Raw genomic sequence first — 24,058 nt, 5'->3', positions numbered from 1 at the left:
ACACTTGACCCGAAAACAATTAAAGCGTTTAAAAATACTACAAACACGGGATCTCCTCCCGTATGCTTTTTAAATATTAATGTGTGTGTATTTAATTATTCAACTACAAGTAAAGTGCTTCAGCCGGTGGTGATAATAAGCTTGAATTTTGTTTTGTTCCGCTTTCAGATATTAAATATTTCCAGACACATGCGCATACAAACAAACGATATTTGTTAACTGTATATTTGTTTGTTGAGATTGATAAGAATAAATTAAATTTTGTATCAATTCGCTGCAACAAAGTGAAACAACTATAATATCTGAAGTAACTGATTCGAGCGTTCTAATAAATAATCTATCTAATTACCGTCCGCGAAACAGAAATAATATTTTGCAATTCAGAATAAGCATCACTTTTACCGAATTTGGTAAGTATATTAAATAAAGTAGCTCAAGAATAAACAAAGTGTGCCTTCTTCTTTTGGAATAGTTTTGTATTAAATTTTCTTTTTTAACTTAGCCCCGGCCCAAATAAAACGCACATCTCAGCATTTTCATGATTTAAAATAATTCTAGGTTTATACATATGTGTATTACCTTGCGTATTACAATTAAGTATCGCGTGGGTTCGCTTAAAACAATATAAAAATATACTAAAATATATCTAAACACTTGCCGCATTTACATGACAATTTTTATTAATCGAGCACGTTAAAATAAGTAAAATCTTCAGGACGGTTACTTTTTAATTGCATCAAAAGGTATTCTCATATATCCATAATCATACTCAAATGTATGTATATACATATGTATATAGTTACTTGCATATTGTGACTACGATGAAATGGATAACAGACACTTAAGTATCTGGTTTCATTTTGATATTTCGTGCGTTAAATGTTTTTTTTAAGGTTGTCAACCGTGTTTTTTTTTTTTATGAGTCTTTTTAATGTGCACATATATATATTTTACCATCAATATATATATATATATATATATATATATATTACCATCAATATATATATATATATTTTTTCAATTCTTAGATTATTAAATGTTATTTTTAATGCTCTCACAAGGTAGTCGTACGAACTACATGTTTGGCTGTTAAGTACCGAGAAAAACACAACACATGAGTCAAGAGTTCGGGTTCGAGTTCTGTTTCCTTTTCCATCCATATTGCAACCCTTTACTCATTAAAACCGGAATGTTTAACATATGTCCACAGACATTTACAGTTATATGCATATGTGCATTATGTGTCTGTGCATCCCTGCTGTCGCCTTATTCACTTTGGGAAGGGCATAGCTATTTAGGCTAAGGGTGTTTAAAAGTTTTTTGGTTGCATTCAGTTAAATTGTTTGTAACCTAAATAATAAGTCAGAAGGAATATGTTTGGAAATCGAACTAGAATATGAAAGATAGATTCAGTGTGTGTATTCTGGCTTGATTCATTTTAAATAAAGAAAGAAAAAGTGACACTGGCAGAATTTTCCCATTAAGAAAATACAAACATAGGATTATGTACACTTGAGACTGTGCAAAACCGACAAATAAGCAATTAAACCATTGACCTTGCGAGCCTTGACAATGCGAAACTGCGCCAGTCTCGCGCGGCGACAGCAACATGTTGCACCCGACTTAATGGGGCACAGCCAGCGACAGCTGTCGTATATGGGATGCTTAAGTGGTACTGGGGGTGGGTGTGGGCTTTGCTCATGGCTAAACAGTATTATTCAGAATGGGACTTGGAAATTATGCAACGACGAGCTCTCAGATACAAAAATAGCAAATGTTCCTCATTGCAACGCGAATGTTTTTCACCTTTCTGCCGAGTTTTCCGCTTTTAATTAAGATTTATGGTAATTGACAAAACGACAGACAGAACGAGGAACCTCGAGTATAACAAAAATCTTTCTCTAGTAAGCCAAGCTCGCGTTTCGCAGTCGATTTGCTAATGAAAGCAATCCGACCTAGTCCTACTCAAACCAAAAGCTGTGGTAGCGTTTATTAATTAAAATGCACGTCATATTTACAAGTCATACTCTCTTCCTCATTCCTTGCACTCATCCACCGACTTTCTCTTATCTTAAAGATGTGTAAATGTATGTAGCGTCCGTATATCTGATAAAGAGACCAAATTTCAGAAGTTCTGAAATCTTAAATGAATGAAAAGAAAAATCTATTATTATTATTATTATTATTATTATTAATTATCTATACAAATAGCAGCGGGAAAGAGTCATTGATAAGACACCATTGCAGTCCAAGGACTGTGCCCATCTTTACTTTTAAAATTTTGTGGATTAGAACTATTTACATTTTGTTGTCCTTTGAAGTTCATAGGGTCCAGACTCGAAACATACATTGGCTTAAAACACAAAAAAATAGAGCCATATATAATTTTAATAATTGCTTCAATGTGTTTCCAAGTGAATTGGCCTCTTATATTTAGCATTCTACTTCTTACTTGTAGGTGAATATGAACTTATATACAAGCCGGGATTGTTTGTAAATGCTTTGTTTAGTGACCCGTAAAAATATTTCAGTAAATATGTACATACAAACATATACATGCATATGCAGTGTAGGCATATAGAATAAAACTGTTGCTTGGTAGATGAACGTGACGTTAAGTTGTAACTGATGAACTAAATTGGTTGTTTGGCCCTCTGGCGCTTTAATTAAAAATACGTATTCATGGAAACAATGAAAATAGTTTATTGTTGCTTTCATATGTAGAACTGCTGCATTCTACATTTAATTTTATTTGTACATTTACTTTATTTATTTGTACTTTTTTAAGTAATAACTCTGAAATAGGTAATCTTATAATACATTTTTTCAATATCCTCTTCTACCTCTCTCTTGGTGAAATAAATTACGTGCCTGTTCTACGATATTGAAGTCATGCGTGCTTCTATGTAGTTTCCAATAGTTTATTGCTGTTATTAGTAAGTTTTAAATATATGTGTAGATATTTAAATAAAAATGTTAAAAATTCTGTACCAATTTTTGTCGTAATACGCAAGACCTTGTGTATTTCAAATCTAACATGGAAATGAGCAAATTTAGTTTATTTTGCCATTCTGCTACGCTGCCTTAAGTACTAGATCTTAAATAAGCTTTTCTACGAGTACCAATTAGGGAAGCGCTCATATAGTCGACTTCCCTCTCAACTGTTTGCTTTAATAGAGACGACTATTAAAAATGACATTCCCTGATGTATAGATATGGAAATGGCTTTTTGTCATAACCTGGTCAAACATCATCCGATTGAATGTTTCATTGTTTTCGTTTCGTCACATCATTACATTTCCGATTTTACAACTTTTATTTTTGTCGATTTGCCCATGCCTGGATGTGCATACTGTTTTCAAAAGCATCAACATTTTACTCGATTTAGCTTAAGCTTGACGAGCCAGTGCACTTGTTGGACATGGTTCAAGAAACCAGAGTAACCATCTTTATTGCAATGCTCAGAAAATGTCCATAAATGGCAAGCAGGAAATACTATTGATTTCACCAAAACAATTTCCCTTTTACTTGTAATACATTTTTATTAACCTTTCAAGTGCTGGCAGCCACAACGCATTGCCCAACTTTTTCCGTTTTCACTTAAATGCGAATGTGTGTGGCTTATGCACTTAATGTATGCCAACAGAAATAAAGCAAATAAAACTGCAGTCACAGTTGAGAACGGTAGAGCGGGGCGCAGCTTGGATGCCAGTCATATGGCAAGGCAGGACAAGCCGCTGCTTGTCGCGCGTCCAACAGGACCTACAGGCTCGGATTCCATTTCTGAGTCGTAAATATACGTTGACGCAAATTTACGACTTTAAATCATAAAAAAATCATCGCTTATTGGAAGGCGCCTGTCCCTACAGACCACACACCCATCACTTCCTCAAACACAGTAGATGCCTCACAACTGAGCTGTTTACTGACTTTCTGTTTGCCTCATAAAAACTCGCTAAATAATATTTATGACGCTTTTCAATTCAAATTTACAGTCAGAAAAAAATAATACTCTCGTATAAAACTTACTTCACAACAAACTGAAATGTGTCACACAAACTGTACGTCTACTGTATTTACAGTTTTACATTAATGTAGCAGCGGCAATTCCCGCAAAACTCTTTCTTAGTAGCAATTGCCCAGAAAGTGATTAAAAAAACATATAGTCAAAGTGATTTAATGTTGGAATGGTTACAAATAAAAGGCATCCATCGAAGAGTCTGAGAATTTGGCTAGCCCAGCCCAGAGTCTGTGAGGTCAGTGGCTCTGTTGATGTAATACTTAACGGATCAGCAAGAGCTTGACATGTTTAACCTTTGCAATACATATGTTTAGTTCCTGGCAGTTTCGTGAGCTGCTATTTTGTTTGAGTTGCTGTTTTTGTCACTTGTTCTTGGCTTGTTAATCCGCTTTGATAGTCATTCATCCCGGCCTTTTCCAACGTGCAAATATACACACCCACACACACATCTATATAGTGGTCTAGCTTCGAAATCTTCCCATACATACAAGCAAACATGTGAGCATGATATTGTGTGCGACCTCCAGTGCTCTGTCATGTGAGGGCGTGCGTTGGCCACATGGTGGCCAGTTCAGACCGCCCTCTCATGTTATGCAAAAAGTTTTGTTTCTGTGCGTGCTATTTCACTGATTACCGCTTGGACATGTATCACTTGTTATCTACTAAAAAAACGATTGGTATCAATATTGGGGCATAAACTTTGGCCATCATCAGTCATGTGGCTTCCACTTTGACTCCAGAAGCACGTGACTGTTGTTGAACATCGGATCTGGGGCTCAGCGTAGGTGTTGATGTTTGGTCATTAAGAGCTGCTGTATCAGCACCAAAAGGTCCGAATGCTCCCTTTGCAGCGAGCAGTAATTGTGCTTATAAAATAAATAAATGCAGTATTCGTGGCATTGCTTAGGCAGTTATTTTCTACTTACTTTTACTTTTGTGCCTGTGTATTTTATGGAATAATTATGGAAACACTGTCCCCAAAACAGGAACCTGTCTCATCCGCCTTGCTTGGCGCCACTTTACTATGATTGAGCAGCAATGCTATAAAAATCTTATTTTTATTCACGCAATTGATATGCGAATGGGCGTTGAATTGGGCAATGAACAGCAAGCGCGAGGACGTTTAAATACGTACACTTAACCGTGCTCGTATGGGCATAGGCCGTTGTTAAATCGTCCTCTTCCCCTGAACTGAGCAAGTAACGATCCTGAAGCCAACAACAATAAAATAAATAACGTTTAGGGCCCGCGAAATCAGAATCGCAAACGCTAGCGCTAGCGCCAGCAATTGCCCCATTGTAGGGCCATTAAAACTGGTCTCGTCCAACCCCAAATGGCTCCACAGCGAGAGTACGCAAGGGACGCAGCCGCTTTTAGCGCTCGGACAATGGGAACAATTATTCAGATAAGTCTTTACAACTTTTTGCTACTTTGTTTATGTCATGGCTTTTAGCAGCTGCCGAAGAAGAGGGAGGGAAATTGCCCTGCTTGATGAAATGTGCTCATTCCCCGCTTCATTGAAGAGCAATCAATAGAGGCGACAGACAGTGTGGAAACGAATTTGTTTATGACAAAATTAATCAAAGCTAAGCCGATGGATCATATTTCAGGAGACTACTTTTAACGACAGTCATAAAATGGCTCTTGGGTTGCCTGGGTGCGATGTCGGCGGCCTAACTCTTTGGCTTATGAAATTATTAAACAATCAGCCCAGGCGCTCGAGACAGGTCAGGTGTTGATAATTGCGGCCTTTACCGGTGAGGCCGACGTCTCTAGGGAGTCCCTCGGATCAGCTGTCATCTGTCACTTGGCAGGAGTTCTGCCCCTGCTCTGTGCCTCATTTGTGCTTCATTGAATTAAGCTCTTAATTGCCTCAATAAATTTGTGCAAATTTCGCATTGCTCGAGTGCAAAGTTCCCACATACAAAAACGAATACTAGTACCAGCAATTGCAACTGCAATCGCAAGCGCATTTGTTTGCATGTACATTGTACATACATAAATTCACATTTATGTTTTAATTTGTATGTGTGTGTCTATTCGTATCCCATAAAAATTGCATAATTGGCGTAATTACCTCGCGCTTTAATTCAGGTCGCATTGAGCTGCTTATTCGCGTCTGTTTGACTTTTCTATTGTCATATGGCGCTTGTTATGCTAATTGCTTGTCGCTCCACGTTCTTCTTATTCTTATTGTGCTAAATCACCACCGCTTAGCTATCAATTTTTGTGTAATTCCCCTGGGAACTTCGAGGTGCCACTTCACAAGTCCCGTTTCCAAGCTCACATCACATGCGCCAGGTGCGCCAATCTGAACTCGCAACCTTGCCACACATGGCAACCATTACCATCGTGATGGTGATCATAAAGACCGCTAATCATGATTAATTTGCATCAATTTGCCTGCGCTATATTTAGCCCACGATTTGCCTGCAGTCACTGTAGAATATACACTCGCTCATTCTTACAGGCGCTTTTGTACACACATACATATGTATGTAATGACTTGCATTTTAGTTTCCCAGTGATAATTTAAAATTTTTGGTGTGTTAAAATTAATACCATTTTTATACACTTTGATATTTTTATAAAAACTGGAAAAGGCTATTATAAAGTTCTGCATAGATATGTAACAGGGAGAGGGATGAGTGGCGGATTGGTTCCTGTACCCGAGCCAAACCGTTTTTATTTTATTTTTTATTTCCTTCCACTCCCCCGTTAATCGAAAGAACCTCCCCAATCAAGCTGAAAAATATAATAAATAACAAAAATGCTTAGTCATGATCTCGACCGATGTCGAAAATTTCATAAGAATCGGATAAACGCCCCATACAAACGTCGCTGCCGACGCTGTCGTTAGCGTCGCTGACGCTTCAGAGAAAACAATCTGCGATGCGTTAGCTGTTTTAATTATATGTGTTTGTGAGTGCAGGCGTGTGTCAAAGTCAAAGTGTATATACAAGTTGGTTGCGCCCACTTGTTATTATATACTTTGACATTTTTGTAAAAACAAAATGGAAAAGGGTATTATGAAGTTGTGCAAATGTATGTAACAGGGAGAATGAGGCGGCGTGCCAGACCCCACAAAGTATATATATTCTTGATCAGCAAGACAAACTGAGTTCGTCTGAATGTTTGAGCAACTGTTGCTCAGCAACTATAAAAGATAGAGAAACCAGAATTTGTATGTATACGAGCACCTCCTTTAACCCAAACCCAAACGTTGTTTTATACACTTTGGTTTCCTCCCCCCTTTTCCGCAAAAATCGGAAGAAAACGGATTACACCCACAATATTGAGCAATTAAAACCATATTTTAAAAGCTGAAATAAATCACACATACGCTTTATCATGTTTTTAACCGAAGTCGAAAATTTCAGAACGATCGAATAAAAACCTTAGAAATTATTTACATTTAAATTTTCAATATATGAAATCGGGGTGCGCTTGCTGACACGACATACAAACGTCGCTGCTGCCGATACAGCAAAAACGCGTTATCTGTTTTGTGTGTATGTGTTTGTGAGTGCGTGCGTATGTTTGTTGCATGACCTAGTAAAAGTGTATATAAAAGTTGGTTGCGCCCAACTTTAATGCGACCACTTGTTTTTATAAATAATAATGGCTACTCCTAAGGCAATTTTCTTAATGGCATACAATGCATACACAATTTTTTCCATTCGCTTGCTTTTACATTAATAGAATCACATTTATGTCTATATTGTAATTTTATTTTCAGATTCATTAATAAACAGGAGAATAATCTTCGTTGAGAGTGACTACAAACTATAAGAAAAAATAGTTCTGAGGCAGAGGCAGAACTTTCAGCACTTCGCTATCGGCGCACATTAAAGTCGCTTACTAACCTCTAAGATAGTTTGCAACTAGCCAGGACATGTCGGATGCAACTTCGTTTGAAATGGGCTTGGTCGACCGGCCGCCGAACCGCTTCCAAGTGAATCCTGTAAACCATAATAAGAAAAACAACGACAGCAACGAAAACCACAAGTCGCATGCAGCCGACGACGCCGACAGCGACGGACCTCATGAGATATACCGCCGGCTAACAAACAACGATGGCGACCTGCTCGAGGACGACACTTTTGACGCGACACAATTGCTAAACAAGCAGCAGCAGCCCAGGCAGCAAAGGTAAATGTGCCCTGAGAATTTTTCTTAATTTACAGTTGGATTTTCTCAGTTTGTTTATGGTTTCTGGTGTTGCGTCCTCGCTCCATTTTTATGTGTTTCCCATTTATCGCTAATGTTAATCAATGCAGATGGGTTTAATTAACAGCAGATGTATTTGATTAAATTATTTATTTATTATTTTATTTTAAAATCGTTCATTTTGGCAAATATTAATATTAGAAATACATAAGAATTTATAAAATAAATAAATATATTATTGTACGTTTGCTCATTGGTTGCAAGTCTTTGATGGTCTAATGTTAGCATTAGTTATAAATAGTTAAATAGAAAATTGTTGAGTCTTCAATAGTCAAAGCTGAGGCCTCTGTGTTGGCCAAAAGCATTATCTTAGTTCTGAGATTACACATATTTAAATTTAACAATTATGCATTTGGGCTTTGAAATTTTTTAGTAAATTCATTCAAATTCAAAAACAAAGCAGACAACAGATTTCCGGCATTTGCAACTGTAAGTCTGCTTTATGTATGTATATGGATATTCTTACACGTTGAAAGAAGCAATAGATGATGGCCGGGACCAGCCAAGGCCACTGCCCTTTGTTGGGTGCATTTATCAAAAATTGTCCAAAGTTTGTTCATCCCCCCAATAGCCAACAAGTTCAATAAACTGGCGACGCGTCGCATTATCGCTTTACTATGGCTGCTGTGGTTTTGGCTGGAGCTGTGGCTGTGCTGTTACTGTTGGAGCCGGAGCAGTGAACAATATCAGAAATCAGAAAAAGGAATAACAATAATTTTAGTTTGCACAATTTGCAGAAAGGACATGTGAGGAATGCATTCAGGTCAAAAGCGATTGTTAGTCAATTTGCATAGTCAATGACCATGGCCTTGTTGCTGTGAAGGTTTTTATATGAAGGATATACAAAGAAGCAATCAAAGTCCCATTGCGCGGTGAACCGAAATAAATTGTGAGATATTGAACAAATAGGACACTAATAAGGTCCTAAATTTATAGCTTCTACTCGTTGTTCTTTGTGTTTAAATCTTATTTTATTACGTCATAATGTATATTTATTACCTAAGGTAATTTTCCTTTCGAAGTGGGCTTTAATCCTTCATATAAATTGGAAATATCTAACGACACACGAAATATTTTATTTATCTCTGACATGACTCTTATAAAACTTGATACCTTGTTGGTGTCGAGTACGAATAAAGTAAAAACAAAACAATCAGATTAAAAAAAAAAGTATTAAAGCAAACCCAAGCGGCGCAAATGTGTATATGTATGTGTGACTTAGTGTAGTATGTCATGGGCATTGAGGTAAAATGTTTTCATTGAACTACAAGATTATTCATGGACTAAAGATTTTTTAAAAAAACATATGGAACTATAATAACTTAATATGTAAATATAATATGTAAAACCATATGTTATTTAAAAAATCTTATCCATCCAATAATCTAATAAAATAATATATACTATATATATAATATAATATTATATAATATATAAACACACAAAGCGACATTAAATGTAGAATATATATATAATTTTTATTTTTGGGACTTTTGTTTTGTTTAAGGGCTGGCTACGATCATAGTTGGATTTAAAAATACAAATAAATATCTTACCGTACTCATTTCTAATTCCTTCCATGCAGGCTTTCGATCAAAAGTAGTTTTCGCGATAAAGACAAGCCGTCACGGCTAAAGGATCTGCAGACAACAACTCGCTTTCAAGTGGAGCCTCAGAATGAGGAATCCGGTGACTCGAACGACTCGCAAGAGGAACGTGAGCTCCTTGATAATGAGTATGATACAAAATACGGTAAAAGCTTTCGGTTAGTGAACTCTATAAGATACAGATTTCGAGTCAAGCTATCCTTCTTACGCTCTATTCTATTTATAGGCATTTCACACGCGAAGCTCTTCCACGGCTTGATAACTATCGCAATATGATGTCCATCCAGGCCGCATACCGTCCAACGCTCGACGAGCTGCATAATTCAACGCTGGTGGGCAAGGTAATCACTTAAGGGTTCAGTTTCATCCTTTGTCCGCATCTAAGGCCATTGGCATTACTGAGTTCAACCAATGCCCTGTTAACTTGAATGTAGATGCTACAAACACAAATTAATTTTTTATGCTTTCAAGTTCACTTGCGGTAGATGTGCTCTGTATTGCAATTCGGTTACATAACTATTTTTAAATAGCTTACACCCACTCAATGGTCTTGGAATTTTTAATTGACTTCTGAGCTCAGGCGTTGAAGCAATACAATTTACAATTTGCTATGCAGTGAATTGTTACTAATTGATTTTGCACTTTTATAAAGTCTGTCTCTGTTGTTTCTGCTTCTGAAATTAAAATGAAATAAAATAATGGCAATAAGCTCGAATAATTTACAACCGTTTGGATGTCGCGGTAATTGCATTTGACTTTGGTGGCTTGTGTGTGGGGGATGGGCTGCAGTCTGTACTTTCCTATGATTGACCTTCTGATCCATGTTTTTTGACCTTAACCAATGAAAATTATCGATTATTCAAGCCTTTAATATCGTTAACCTCTAGTCCTGAAAACATGGTCTTTAAAACTTGCAGTAAATTGTTACTAATTGATTTTGCACTTTTATAAAGTCTGTCTCTGATGTTTTCTGAAATTAAAATGAAATGAATTAATGGCAATAAGCGCGAATAATTTACAAACGTTCGGATGTCGCGGAAATTGCATTTGACTTGTGTGGTGGGGTGGGTTGATATAGCCCTGTAGACTACAGTCTGTATTTTCCTATGATACACCTATTGATTCATGATTTTTGACCAATGACACGAATCTTCAACCCTTTAATGTCGTCTAGTTTAATTTTAGTCCTGAAAACCTGGTCTTCAAAATTTGTAAAGTTCATAAGACGCAAGCCATGCGGTTGCGGTGGTGTGTAATTAATTTTTTAAACAAACGCTTGGCATCATTGTTTACCTGGTGTAAGTCACTTAGCAAAGTCTGTCAATTTAATGGTCCTTCAAGAACACTCTCAGTCATGGCCTAATTAATTTCCTGTTCCCACTAACAGAGTCTTACCTACTTTGCTTACATATTTGGATGTAATTTGGGGGCATAATTTATCAAGTGTAGACAGCTATATTGAAAATTCTTAAGCAATAGGCAGTATGGTTTTCTGTCCACAGAATACGCACAGCCTACAGCGCAACATGGATCTGGAGTCGGGTAATACGAGCGGCATCGTAAAGTTCGGATGGATCAAGGGTGTTCTTATTCGCTGTCTGCTTAATATTTGGGGTGTGATGCTCTTTCTGCGGCTCAGCTGGGTGGTGGGCCAGGCTGGCATCATCGAGGGCTTCATTTTAATACTGACAACAACTGCCGTCACGACGATAACGGCACTCTCAATGTCGGCGATAAGCACCAACGGTGTCATTAAAGGAGGTGAGTTTGTCACATACCCACACACAGGCCTGACAGCTGCGATGTGCGTCTTTTTTCTTAAGTTCATAATGCATTTCAATACACTTGTCTAGGCGGCACCTACTACATGATATCGCGCTCTTTGGGGCCAGAGTTCGGTGGCTCCATTGGTCTGATTTTCTCGCTAGCAAATGTCGTTGCATGCGCAATGTATGTTGTCGGTTTCTGCGAATCGGTGCAGGACATGCTAACAGGTTTACATGTTCAAATTATCGATGGCGGCATTGCTGACGTGCGTATTATTGGATGTGTCGCTATATTGCTGCTTCTTATACTTGTTGTCGTCGGTATGGAATGGGAGGCAAAGGTGTGTATGATTAATTTACATTTTTCCTTCAGTCTCATACATTATTAATGTGCAGGCGCAAATAGGGCTTCTCTTCATTTTGCTGGCCGCGATTGGCGACTTTATTATTGGCAGCTTTATTGGACCCAAGAGTGAGGAGGAGAAGGCTAAAGGATTCATCGGCTACAACGGTAGACAAGATTCCACTTGTTGCAACTACATTAAATCATTTTAAAATTTCTCAAATTACATTTAATGATAGCCACAATATTCCGCGAAAACCTTTTTCCGGACTATCGACAGGAGAATAAGGTGCCGCATGACTTCTTCTCGGTTTTTGCCATATTTTTTCCTGCGGCAACGGGCATTTTGGCAGGCGCTAACATATCGGGCGACTTGAAGGTATGCCTTACCTCTACTATAAAAATATCGAACTCTAAAAAAAAGAAATCTGGGGCTTTTTAGGACCCTCAAAAATCCATACCGATGGGTACTATTTGGGCCATAGTCATAACCACTGCTACCTATTTGTTAATGGTTTTGATATGCGGCAGCACAGTGGCGCGCGATGCAACCGGTCAGCTTAGCGCTATCTTGAATGGTACCTTTGTATCTCCCAACTGCACAGAGGGTAAGCGACGAAGTTGCGTGCTGAAGGAAGGTTTCTAATGTAATTACATTTAGTGCCCTGTAAGTTTGGCCTGCAAAACTCGTTTCAGGTAATCGAATTGGTTTCTGGCTTTGGACCTCTCATATATGCCGGATGCTTTGCTGCGACTCTATCATCAGCGCTGGCCAGCTTGGTTTCAGCCCCGAAGGTTTTTCAAGTAAGTTAGCGGACTCACTCCCACTTTGGAGTTTGTCAATTATCTATCTGTTATCTAAACCTGTAGGCACTTTGCAAGGACGAGCTGTATCCGAAAATTGTATGGTTTGCCAAGGGCTATGGCAAGAATAATGAACCGGTTCGTGGATACGTTTTGACCTTTATTATTTCCACGGCGTAAGTGGGACTGCAATCATTTTTAGCGTGAAATAGTATTCATTTTGTCTGTTCCCCTTTTTTCACTTATAGCTTTATTCTAATTGGAAAACTCAACCTGATTGCACCGCTCATTTCGAATTTTTTCCTCGCCGCCTACATGCTGATCAACTTTAGCACATTCCATGCCAGTCTGGCTAAGCCGGTAGGATGGCGGCCAACTTTCAAGGTTTGTACTCGTTGTTCTTCCATTTTGTCTGATAAGACAAGGTTAACCGCAGTTCCCCCTTCGCAGTATTACAATATGTGGCTCAGTCTTTTGGGCGCCGTCCTTTGCGTGGCTGTTATGTTTCTAATTTCGTGGGTGACCGCGCTAATTACCTTCTGCGCGGTATTAGCATTGTACTTAATTGTGGCATATCGTAAGCCCGACGTTAACTGGGGATCGACCACACAGGCGCAGACCTATAAGAACGCCTTGATGTCCGTGCAGCAGCTGAACAACGTGGAGGATCACGTTAAGAATTACCGGCCGCAAATCCTCGTCTTATCAGGTCTTCCAAGCACTCGTCCTGTTCTTGTTGACTTTGCCTACATGCTGACCAAGAACCTCTCCCTTTTGGTTTGTGGGCACGTTCTGCGCTGCTCGACCTCTCAGAACCGTAACTATCTGAAGGATCGTGCATCTAATTGGTTTCGTAAGCACCGCGTGAAGGGCTTCTACGCTTTAGTTGAGGGCGAGGATTTTGAAGCAGGCACACGTGCTCTCATGCAGGCCACAGGCATCGGTAAGCTTAAGCCCAACATTATCCTAATGGGCTACAAGAGCAACTGGCAAACTTGCGAGAACAAAGAATTGGAGCAATACTTCAATGTTATGCACAAGGTGAGCATAAGTGCTAGTCCCTTTACATTTCCTTTCCACTCCTCCTCTTCGACAGGCTCTTGACATGTACCTTTCCGTGGCTATACTTCGAGTGCCCCAGGGATTAGACTGCTCGCAAATTCTTGGTTCTCCAGACGCGGGATGGACAGTAGCAAGCTGCAGTCTTGACGTACCGCGCACTCTGCAATCTAACGAGAGCTCTGGTGACCTGCAGTCTACTGAGCACAGTGCAGCCAACGGACTAAGTGGAAGTGTGGACTCCCTAAGTCGTAATGTCTCCCAAGGTAAGCTGTCGTTCCAGTCGCGCTTTTTAAAAGATATGCATGTTAACATAGAAATCTTTGAATATTTCCGCATGGATCCGCACTTCTGCACACACTCTCACACACCTACAAAATAACAAATATCCTGCGACACGAATCTTTTAGGTGGCACCAATGATTTGGCCTGCACTGACCACGGTCTGAAGAATGTCAAATGTAAGTAGCACTCGCTTAAAGGTTATTAGATAAAAAACTTTGATGCCATCTTCCGTTTTTTTTTTACCTAAACCTTACGTGTTCGCCCGTGTCCATGTTGTCTTTTTGTTCTTAGTACGTTTCAAGCAGGGCCTACGTAGAATATACTCTTGGCTAGCAAAAATTGCGAGTAAGATCAATATTACGTATCTTAAGGCACTTGATTGGAATGCGAGCTTGTTGTAGGGCCCAATGCCATTAGGTAAATACTCATGTATGTGTATGCGTTGACAGCCTTAAGCATGTAGCCCGCAGTCCCAATACATCGCCTACCCAATCTTCTCGTCTCTATGCCTTTGCTTGCGCACATGTCCCATATAATAAGCACATAATCTTATAATTCCTACAGCTCATTATGTAATAAAACGTGCCACAATTTAATGTTCATTGACACACAAAACTAATCTAAAGCTAACCGAAAACTATTCGTAATGATATCAAGATTGTTTCTGTACACTACCGACAACTTCTTACTAATTTGAATTCAAACTGCTAAGAATGGTCGGATGCGACATGACTTTGGGGAGTTGTGGAGACTTTCTCGGTTAGCAGCTGTGGCAGGTTCTTTGTACATATGTATGTACCTATTTTAAGAAAAATTCCCAAAATTTGAATTAAAATTCCTGTAGTCAAATTTAAAGCAACCACTTTTTCTAAGGGTTGCACGTACATGTCATACATTTTCTCCAAATTTAAATATACTTAGAGTAACGACTGCAATTGATAATCTAGAGTTAGACCAGAAGGAGTCCCTTTTTTTGCCTTGTGGTGCATGTTGTTTTCATAAGTATATAGGCTAAATAAATTTAGTACTTATCAGTACTTATACATACCAATAGCATCCAGCACGAGCGATTTATCATTCATAGCGGGCCAGCAAACAAAAGATGTGTCCGGAGTACCCGACCCCCTGAACACTAAGGCCGCCATTGTTGTAGTAAGTGAGACGGCGCCGCCACTGCTAAAATACAGTAAGCTTCGATTCGAGCAATTTACAGCATAACACAGTAAGGAAATCGAAGCAAAAACACGATGATCCAACCAGACTATACAGAGGGCCCGGCGGAGTCGAACTACCAAAGGAGGTGCTGGCTGACTTGACACAATTCACGCGTAAGCGCAGCCACGCTATCATTGATGTCTGGTGGTTATACGACGACGGTGGTCTTACTCTGCTTCTGCCCTACATTATAAGTACGCGGCACACCTGGCAATCATGTAAATTGAGGTAAGCTTCCGTCGCCTTATACATATAAGTCGAGCTGGGCTGAGGCTGGGTAACACAAATAACATAATGCTGCATGTATTATCCAATGCCTAAATACGCTAAGGTGGATGCTCCTATTGCTTAATGCTTTCCATTGCTATCAGCGCTCGACAATTGAATACTCTACCTTAGGTATTCAGAGTGCTAACATGCGTTTCATAGAGTATTGCCTATGTGATTTTCCACGAGCTCTGTTTAAATTGAAACTGACTGCTGCACAGACGGTGCGTTATAAAATATTCAGCTGTGCTCTGGCAGCTCAGTTGAATTCAATTGGCGCTCAGTCATGTGGAAAGGAGACAAGCAAGTCAGCCCTAACTTACAATTGATTATGGATATTGAATGTGGCCAGCTGGGTAGGGAAAGCCCACACTCGGCGAGTTCGTATGATTGAAGGATTGATAGCTAAAGATACGTAAATTAAACACCCGCCAAGCTGACATGTCTTCCTTCTCAGCTGCTCTCCGCTCCGATAAGGCGATGCTGGTTTTTTACTTAATATATTCATTTGTTTTGTCAGTCAGTAGGAACAATGCACGCTTTTTGTGTCACAGTTGATGCACTGAACCGTTAAGAATGACATTGGTTGAACCGGGAAAATCTACTTGCGAATTTACACATTTATTTATTATTGTGCAAATGTATGTAACTGACATACTCTCGATCAGCAATGTCTGTATGCTTGTCTGTATGTCTGTATGAGAAACAAAAGCTCATATACTATACGATCAAGAGACACCAAATTTGGTATGCAAAGCAATTCTCTTTTATTTTTATTTGCTCTCCGCAAATCAACCAAAACACACAAGTTGTACCATGTGTTTGACCTATTCCGAAAAGTTCCGAACGATACTTATTGAAATAAAACGGAATTGCAAAAAGAAAATATTAAGTATAAGTACTAAAAATTTAAATTGAGCGTCCGTTTTTGCGAGCTTGAATTTAATATATTGTGTATTGTTTTTTTTCAGGGTATATGCACTGGCCAATAAGAAGGCCGAGTTGGAGTTCGAGCAGCGATCCATGGCAAGTCTGCTGTCAAAGTTCCGCATTGACTACTCGGACCTAACGCTCATACCAGACATAACAAAGAAACCACAGGAATCATCCACCCAATTCTTCAATGAGCTTATTAGAGATTTCGTTGTAAGCGATAAAGAGAACGGACATAGCAGCAAAGTAACTCTCAATGAAGACGACAGTGAGTACGAGCGCTTGAGAAAAATAAATTAAATGACGTTGTGTTTCCATTCAGCGTTCATCACTGACGACGATCTGTTGGCCGTTGCGGACAAGACGAATCGCTATCTGCGCCTAAGAGAATATCTTCGGGAGCAGTCAACCATGTCGGATCTTGTGGTAATGACGCTCCCAATGCCACGCAAGAATATAGTCTCCGCACCACTCTACATGGCATGGCTGGAGAGTCTCAGTTGTGATATGCCCCCATTCCTATTTGTCCGCGGCAATCAGACGAGCGTGCTGACCTTCTACTCCTAGATAGGTGACACCGGCGGACAGCAGGTGCTCTGCAGCAGCCTACCTATCACTTAAGTGCACTCTTGCTTGCTGTACAATGATTTTCGTTATTTTAATTGTACCATTTACGTATATGTATTTGAATTTGAATTAGTGTTGCACAGACAGCTTAATAGACCACACCGCACACATTAACAGGGTTATTAAATGTTAATCTAATTTCTTCAGCGTCGTGAATAGTGTCTGATTGAAACTTGGAGGGTTACCAAGGTTAACACTCGAAATAAGAACGGAACTTTACTATTCAGCGCTTAATGAATTTTTATCTGAATTCAAATGTTTTAATCAATTAAAAAATTCTTGCAGAGTTGGAATTGTTGTAGTTATTACAATATGAAAGGCATGATTAAGCGGTGGCAATGATGTGAACTAAGCCTATTCATCAATTTAGAGCTGAAAAGGAAAAAGTTTGCTGAAGACGATAGTCGTCAAGAGATGCTTGCAGAAATGATACTTTAGGCGAAGGTTAGTTATTCTCGGAAATATGAATAGGATTCAGCAAGCGCGCCTCAGTTCTTTACACCAAGTGAACAACAAATAATTTAGTATTGGGCGCGAAAAGCTTTTGCGTACTGTATATCTATACTCCTGTTGAGTATCATACACAGACACGCATACGCACACATTTGAGGGGTACATAATCTCTGTTTGGGACTTCTTTACCATTTATATTCTCGTTAAAGTAAATAATCACAAATACCAGTAGAGCCAACACTGGTATACATCACAAGGGACTGTCAGTGGAAGTGACGCTGAAAAATGGTCGCCATCCCTCTGACTACAAGTGGTAATTATCCGGTATTCTGGCAGTTCGTTACCTCGTGCGAACATACGCACACATGTGTGCGTAAACACAAACAACGGGAACTTAATGTGCTCCTAAAAGTATGTAACACAATAATAGTTACTGCTACGCTTTCCCTTAGGACTTGAATTATTTAGTCAATGCTTCTACGTGGTTGTGTGTGAAGCGACACGAGTGTCATATGTGCTCTAATCGCGCTAAAATCAATTAAGCTGCAAGGAGCAGAGAAACGCGAAGGGAACTCGTGTGTGTTTAAGTGTGTTACTAACATTTGAATGGGTAAATGGCACATTGGACTGGCTCAACATAATGTATTTGGAACATTCGAATTTTGCGTCTGTGCACATATGTATTAGGGTATTAGTTGAAGTTATCAGTCAAAGAATCAAACAAAAGTTGGTGGTTTGTTGACCATTTGAACGTGTCAATACTTGATGAGTCTGGTTTCTTTCTCTTTTGGACATCTGCTAAAGCCAAACTTATAGGAACAACAAAAATGTCGTCGCCACTGTGTGACACTGGCGCATTGATACATAAAGTTGTTTAATTCAATGCTTTTAAGACACCCCTCCACTTGGTGAAGGCACTACCATATATATTTCATATATATGTGTATGCGGTATTTCTTACTAAGTAGACTGTTGTAAGTGCTTGGGAGATTTAGAGCGATTCCTTAAATTACAGCGAATTGCAGCTGCTTGTGTAGGCAGCATTGCTTGAATTGCTTAATACATGCAAATTAACTGTAATCGTATCGTAAGTGTAGTCAGGAGAATGACGGAGACAATTAGCCCTTAACCTAGATCTAAAGTTATAAGCGCCGAAAGCCGATTAGTGTGGAATGTTTTGTTAGCATCATCAAATTGGAATGGAGTCGCTAATTTTCCCATATTCCTATTGCTCCCAAATTGTTGAGTAAGCTGCTTTTCTGGTTAATGCCAAAATTGAGGGCTCAATTCCAAAAAAGTACAAGCACAGTATGCTCGTTAACTGTAGACTGTTTATTATACACTTAGACTTTATTATAAAAAATGGAAAAGAGTATCATGAAGTTGTGAAAAATTAATGTAACGGGAAAAGAGGAGCGGCAGAAAGATAAATTCGGTGGCGATGCAACGGGCAAGCCTGCAAGTGTATGTGTATGTGAGAAATAGGTTGTGTTCGCTGCATTGCTCTAGTCAAAGTGCATCAAAATGTTAGCTGCGCCAAACTTTATTGAGTTTTCTGGGCCGCAGTTGCCTTTTTCGGAACATGTGTTGTCTCTTGTTTTCATCTCAGACCGTTCATTGTTCTTGAAGCAGATGTTTGATCCTAAGAGGAAGTCGAGCGAATTGAAATTATAATCCCATTTCGACAATTAGAGCCGTTATTATTTTTGTTGGCGTGAGTGTATCCGCCAGCCAAGTAGAATTACATACATATATGCATCGCAATCACACAAGTATCGTCAAGTGCTCGACTCGGATCTCCAGATTTTCAAGTATTAATCAAGGTAGAGTATGGCAAGTTAAAAGATTGTATTGTGAGCAAAATGAATCCATATATTATTAGGAATTCGGCCCAACCAAAATTGCTTGTCAGTTTATGTGTTTAAAATTGTTACTTAGTTATTGTTGGTATTTGATTTTTCATTGTCAAAACAATTAACTGTTCGTTACGCACTATTGAACAATATGTGTGATATGTGTGTGGTGTTACGTACTGTGTGCTCTGCTGATAAGTTGGGGCCAGCACTTAGAAGGACTGGCGTTGAGAGACCTTTATCAATAATTCAGTTTTGTGTTCGACACGGCAATTAAAAATTGAACGCACGCATCGCTGGCAACCACGTCCTGCGTGCTGGGTGGTCAAGCGACTAGTACGGACGACAAGGATCCTGTGGTACGGAGCACGTATGAGTCGTAAAGGCAACTGATGCCAATGTTGCCACCGCATTAAATTGTCCGCGCACTGTAGGAGAATAATTTCCAATACCACAACACACTCTCGGGTTCTAAATCAAACGCAATGCGGAAACGCAATTGCGTGAAATTATCACGCACCAGCGGTAAACGTACTGCGTGTCATTAGTTTTTCCAGTAACACAATTTAAGGTATGGAGTACGCAATAAGACGTATACGTAACACTCAAATGCTTCAATCCCGAAGTAGACAGACCAACAGCGCAGCCCGACAGTCTGCAAAGTTGGCAATCAACTGAAAATATGGGCAATGACTTTGCTAAGTTTTAAATACTTTGAGCTGCAATTAATTGAACTGCGCTGACTTGGCACATTTCAAGCTCTCTGATTTAGGCGAATTAAGGACCTCAACCGCTGACTCGCAACTGGAAGCCTTAGAGAAGCAAACGTGCCTTAAAGTCCTGTACAAAAGCGAATCTACTTTACTTGTAAGTAAATTTACGTGCACCACAATCAAAATGAATCGAGCAACGCATACACTTTGGGTGGAGTTACAGGCATCCTAGATTTCATCTCCACAATAAAGGGAGTCATTCCCATTCTGCAGAGTTTTATATTTGTACTTGTGGCATTACGTTTCTAAAATTACATTTGACACGAGCTTATCGCATAAATACAGAACGTGTGCACTGTTCGCGTATCTGGTCCCGAGCCGGGTTGGGCTCAGACATATTGTCTTTTTATGAGGGGTGAGAATGTGCGACAATGGTGTTGAAATAAATTGATTTTCTAATTGCATGCAGTATCCTTCTAAGTCCTTCTACTAAACTCTTTACCAGCGACTTTATAAAAGAAAACGCGGCACAGTGCTTAAGTCTTGTATTTGTATTTAAATCTTGTAAGGGCCTCGTTGCAAAAGCAAACGCGTGTCTACTCAAGCGATTGTCTTTAAGTACGCCATAATTTACTGCTGTTATCGTTGAAACTGCGGAATGGGGTAGATTTGCCGGCAGAGTCCAGCATGTCCTGCTTGTGCTGACTCTTTTCCTCGTTTACCGCCTCATAAACAGCAAGACAGTTTGTTGGCAAATCCTTAAGCGTGCCTCAACTTGACCTAAATTATTCACTAAGCTGTTGCCATCTGACAATATTCGCGACTGTCCAGGGAATGAAACATAAAACATTTCTAATGAAAGTCCAAATCGAAAACATTCAATGACCACGCACAGGATCCCCTATGCATCAGCAGTAGGATGTGTCAGAAAATGCCACAAGTACAAAGCATTAGGTTTTTGTAAAACAGAAATGATTGATGTCAGACTCAGTTTTAAAAACGCTCCGTGCTCAGCTCACATGAGACTTCAAATAACAAAGTTTTAGCATTCCATAGAGGGACATCCGAAGTCATCAGAGTAAAAGAGTGGCAACCGGGAAAAGCTGGCATTAGCCAAAAAGTTACGACGAATTAGCAAGAAAAAGTCAGAGCTCTGACAGAATTTCTAAATTTTTCATATGAATGTAGCCAGCATGTGAGTAGGCAACCAAACATACATTCTACGTGTGTGTGTGTGCGTGTTGACTTGTTTTTTATTTGCTTGTTGTTTGCCTTCAAGGCTCTTATTACTTGCAAGTACTTAAATTCCTTATTAGAGCCGTGCAAAGCATATTAAGCAGAACTTCGGTCTTGCGCATTTTAATGCTGTTTAAGTCTTTAATGCTTAACTCTCGTTGTTATAGTTAAAGAGTAAAGACAACAAAACTTAACAATTCTAAGTAGGATACTAATGTCACAAGGCTGACTTTTTGGTGTGTTACTCGAAAAATCTCGCAGAGTTCGATAAGCCGTGCAAGAAATAATAAAGTATACGAATAATAAAGTTCTTTAAACTAAGCTATGCGCTAGTTTTATGTACTTTAACAAATTTAAAAGCTCCTATAGACTTTATTCATACTTTTAAACATGCTAAGGTATTAAAAGTTTTCGCTTGTAAATTTTATTTGGTTGAAAGATTAACAATGTATACGAACTCGTATAATCATTAATTAACCTTCAACTACAGCTCAACTCGGCTTGACGCGTAATCCGCTTTGGCAAAACAAGCTATTCCCTTGCGTATGTATACACTTGTTTAATCAACAGTTACGTCCTTTGGTCGACCAGTGTTCCTGATGATGTGCTAATGAGCCCAGGGGGCAAATATTTGGTTGTCAGCAATCACATTTAACATCAGACACAAGCCCAAAACCGGCTTATAAGAGATTTCGGTTAGTAGACGTCTATATTTTTAGATTAATTCTACGAGGGTCGCAACCATGCCCACATGCGAGATTTAGAGACTGACCCAGGCAAAATTAAAGACCCAACTAATTACTAATTGCCACTTTACATTGTGTGTGATGTTGGAATAGGGCGGTGGCGGCGCTGACGCCAAGGCAGGTTAGTTTTTCACTCAATTTAATTTCATCATGGTGCTTAGGTAACTTAGGACCAGTGTCAATCCTCTGGCAAAAAGCATGGGGCATTTACAGTGCTTTTAGCCATCATCCGAGCACTGCTGTTGTGCAATTTGTTATCAAAATAATGTTTGTTAATTGCCTTTGGCATACTTGGCGTAGAGACAATGAACTTAAAGCTTCGCTCTGTGGTCATTCACGGAAGCTGCTCTATCATAAATGGGACTGTGAGAGCAGTCGTTAGAATAATTTGCTATGTTTGCGACTTTGTATCTTCATTTGGCCTGGCTATGTGTGGATAACATCAATTGTCGTTAAGTTTCTTTCTTTTCAGGACTAGCCGAGATATTTATCATTCTATTTTCCCTATTCATTAAATTGTGATAATTGAATCATTTTCATTAGGAGGAACATTTTATATTCATTCTGGGCTGGGACCAGCATAATGCTCAAAAGGCGAAAGGAATATTTTGCCCGTAAGAGTTTTTAAAAGCAAAGAAACAAGCTTGGGGGAGAAAACAGGCTTGACCTTGTCGCTGCTTTAATGACAAAAACAAAAGACAGCATACGTAATGCTGGTAAATTGTGTTTATCATAATAATTCTGTGTTTAACATAATGAACAAATATTCTTGTACTCAACAGCAAATGGCTGGACGAGACATAAATCACGTTAATACAAAAACAAAAATAACTCAGAAGATTTGTATTTCGTTTGCCAGCGGAACAAATGTAACAAATTAGCCTTTTAACTAAATGCCACTAATTACCACAAGTGGCAAATCTGACCGCCTGCCCGTGCTAGAGTTAGATACCGCCGCACCACTGAGCAGAATTTTTATATCACATAAAATATTTACGACCGGGAAGCTCGTAAAACGCCCGCACTAGTCCCGAAACAGCAAAAGCTCTCGCCGCAGTCATAAAGCCCCAAAGCGTCGCACTCTGCCGATTGTTGCAACCACAATGTATTTGTATGCGTCACGTTGTCGCCATTTTGCAATAAATGTTTAAATTCTACATTGCTTCTTAATAATTAAACAATGCCCATAAATCTTTGGCCACAGCTCAGCTGGGAGAGCTGCAAGGACCACCGCAGCACAGCGGCTGCGGATGTGAATTCAAAGGCTACGACGAGTGCGGCACGCATTCCATTAATTAAATCAAAACAGTAATATACATATTTATATATAATTATGGCTTTGCTGCCGTGTTGCCTTGTCATTTTATCGCCGCTGTTGTTAGCATTTCATTTGGTCGAGTCGTCCTATTTATGTCGCCTCCTCTAATTGGATTCGAGGTGCTAATCAAAATGGTTGCTGCGACCATCCAAATGCCCGTGAACCATTCAAGGTTGTATGTACACACTTGGTTATATTTAGACAGCTGCCCGCAATTAACTCCACTGCATGCTAGCCGCAATTTACTGGAAAACTCACACTATAAGGAACCAGGGGATAGCATATGTAAATGCGTCGTCGGAAGCCGTTTTCACTTGCTGCTTATTGTTTTACTTTTGCGCAGGGCAACGCAAACAACAAACTTAGAGGTTAAGGCCTCAAGATTAACATTAAAACCAATAGCAACGGCAGTTTCCCAAGGAATAAGAAAAATAAGTAAATATTAAGATAAGGAAAAGAGAGCAAGACAATGACGGGCATGTTTTCCTTGGCTTTGCTCCGTGCACCTGTAGCTGAGATTGCGGATTGCAGATGTTGATGGTGCTGACGGATGAGTTTCTTAGCCCTTTGAGTTAATGTTTA

General features: G+C 39.3%; 1 protein-coding gene and 1 long non-coding RNA gene across 4 annotated transcripts; one reads left to right on the top strand and one right to left on the bottom strand.

Moving 5' to 3' along the window:
* The first annotated feature begins 302 nt into the window (after positions 1–302).
* Positions 303–17,221, top strand: LOC108600153 (solute carrier family 12 member 1). Of its 3 annotated transcripts, XM_017987550.2 has the most exons (20): positions 303–410; positions 7,761–8,173; positions 9,837–10,016; positions 10,085–10,199; positions 11,361–11,619; positions 11,712–11,965; positions 12,021–12,135; positions 12,207–12,346; positions 12,410–12,575; positions 12,629–12,771; positions 12,838–12,947; positions 13,020–13,155; positions 13,222–13,812; positions 13,868–14,096; positions 14,241–14,291; positions 14,407–14,460; positions 15,170–15,267; positions 15,329–15,558; positions 16,569–16,798; positions 16,853–17,221. In XM_017987550.2, exons 2-20 carry the CDS (start codon positions 7,917–7,919, stop codon positions 17,095–17,097), a joined length of 3,603 nt encoding a protein of 1,200 aa, XP_017843039.1. In that variant the 5' UTR covers positions 303–410; positions 7,761–7,916; the 3' UTR covers positions 17,098–17,221. The 3 variants fall into 3 exon arrangements, with proteins under 3 accessions (XP_017843039.1, XP_017843037.1, XP_017843038.1); XM_017987548.2 differs by lacking the exon at positions 14,407–14,460 and having other exon boundaries at positions 304–410; XM_017987549.2 differs by lacking the exons at positions 14,241–14,291; positions 14,407–14,460 and having other exon boundaries at positions 305–410.
* Positions 8,808–10,156, bottom strand: LOC108600156. Its single transcript, XR_001915181.1, has 3 exons — positions 10,067–10,156; positions 9,808–9,975; positions 8,808–8,910 (listed from the first exon to the last, which is right to left on the bottom strand). It is a non-coding gene; the product is annotated as an uncharacterized LOC108600156 (long non-coding RNA).
* Positions 17,222–24,058: the final 6,837 nt, after the last annotated feature.

The sequence above is a fragment of the Drosophila busckii genome, unplaced genomic scaffold (assembly GCF_011750605.1).
Source record: "Drosophila busckii strain San Diego stock center, stock number 13000-0081.31 unplaced genomic scaffold, ASM1175060v1 chrUn_07, whole genome shotgun sequence".
Classification (NCBI taxonomy): domain Eukaryota; kingdom Metazoa; phylum Arthropoda; class Insecta; order Diptera; family Drosophilidae; genus Drosophila; species Drosophila busckii.
The sequence above is the reverse complement of the archived record's forward strand: the minus strand, read 5'-3'. Positions and strand labels throughout refer to the sequence as shown.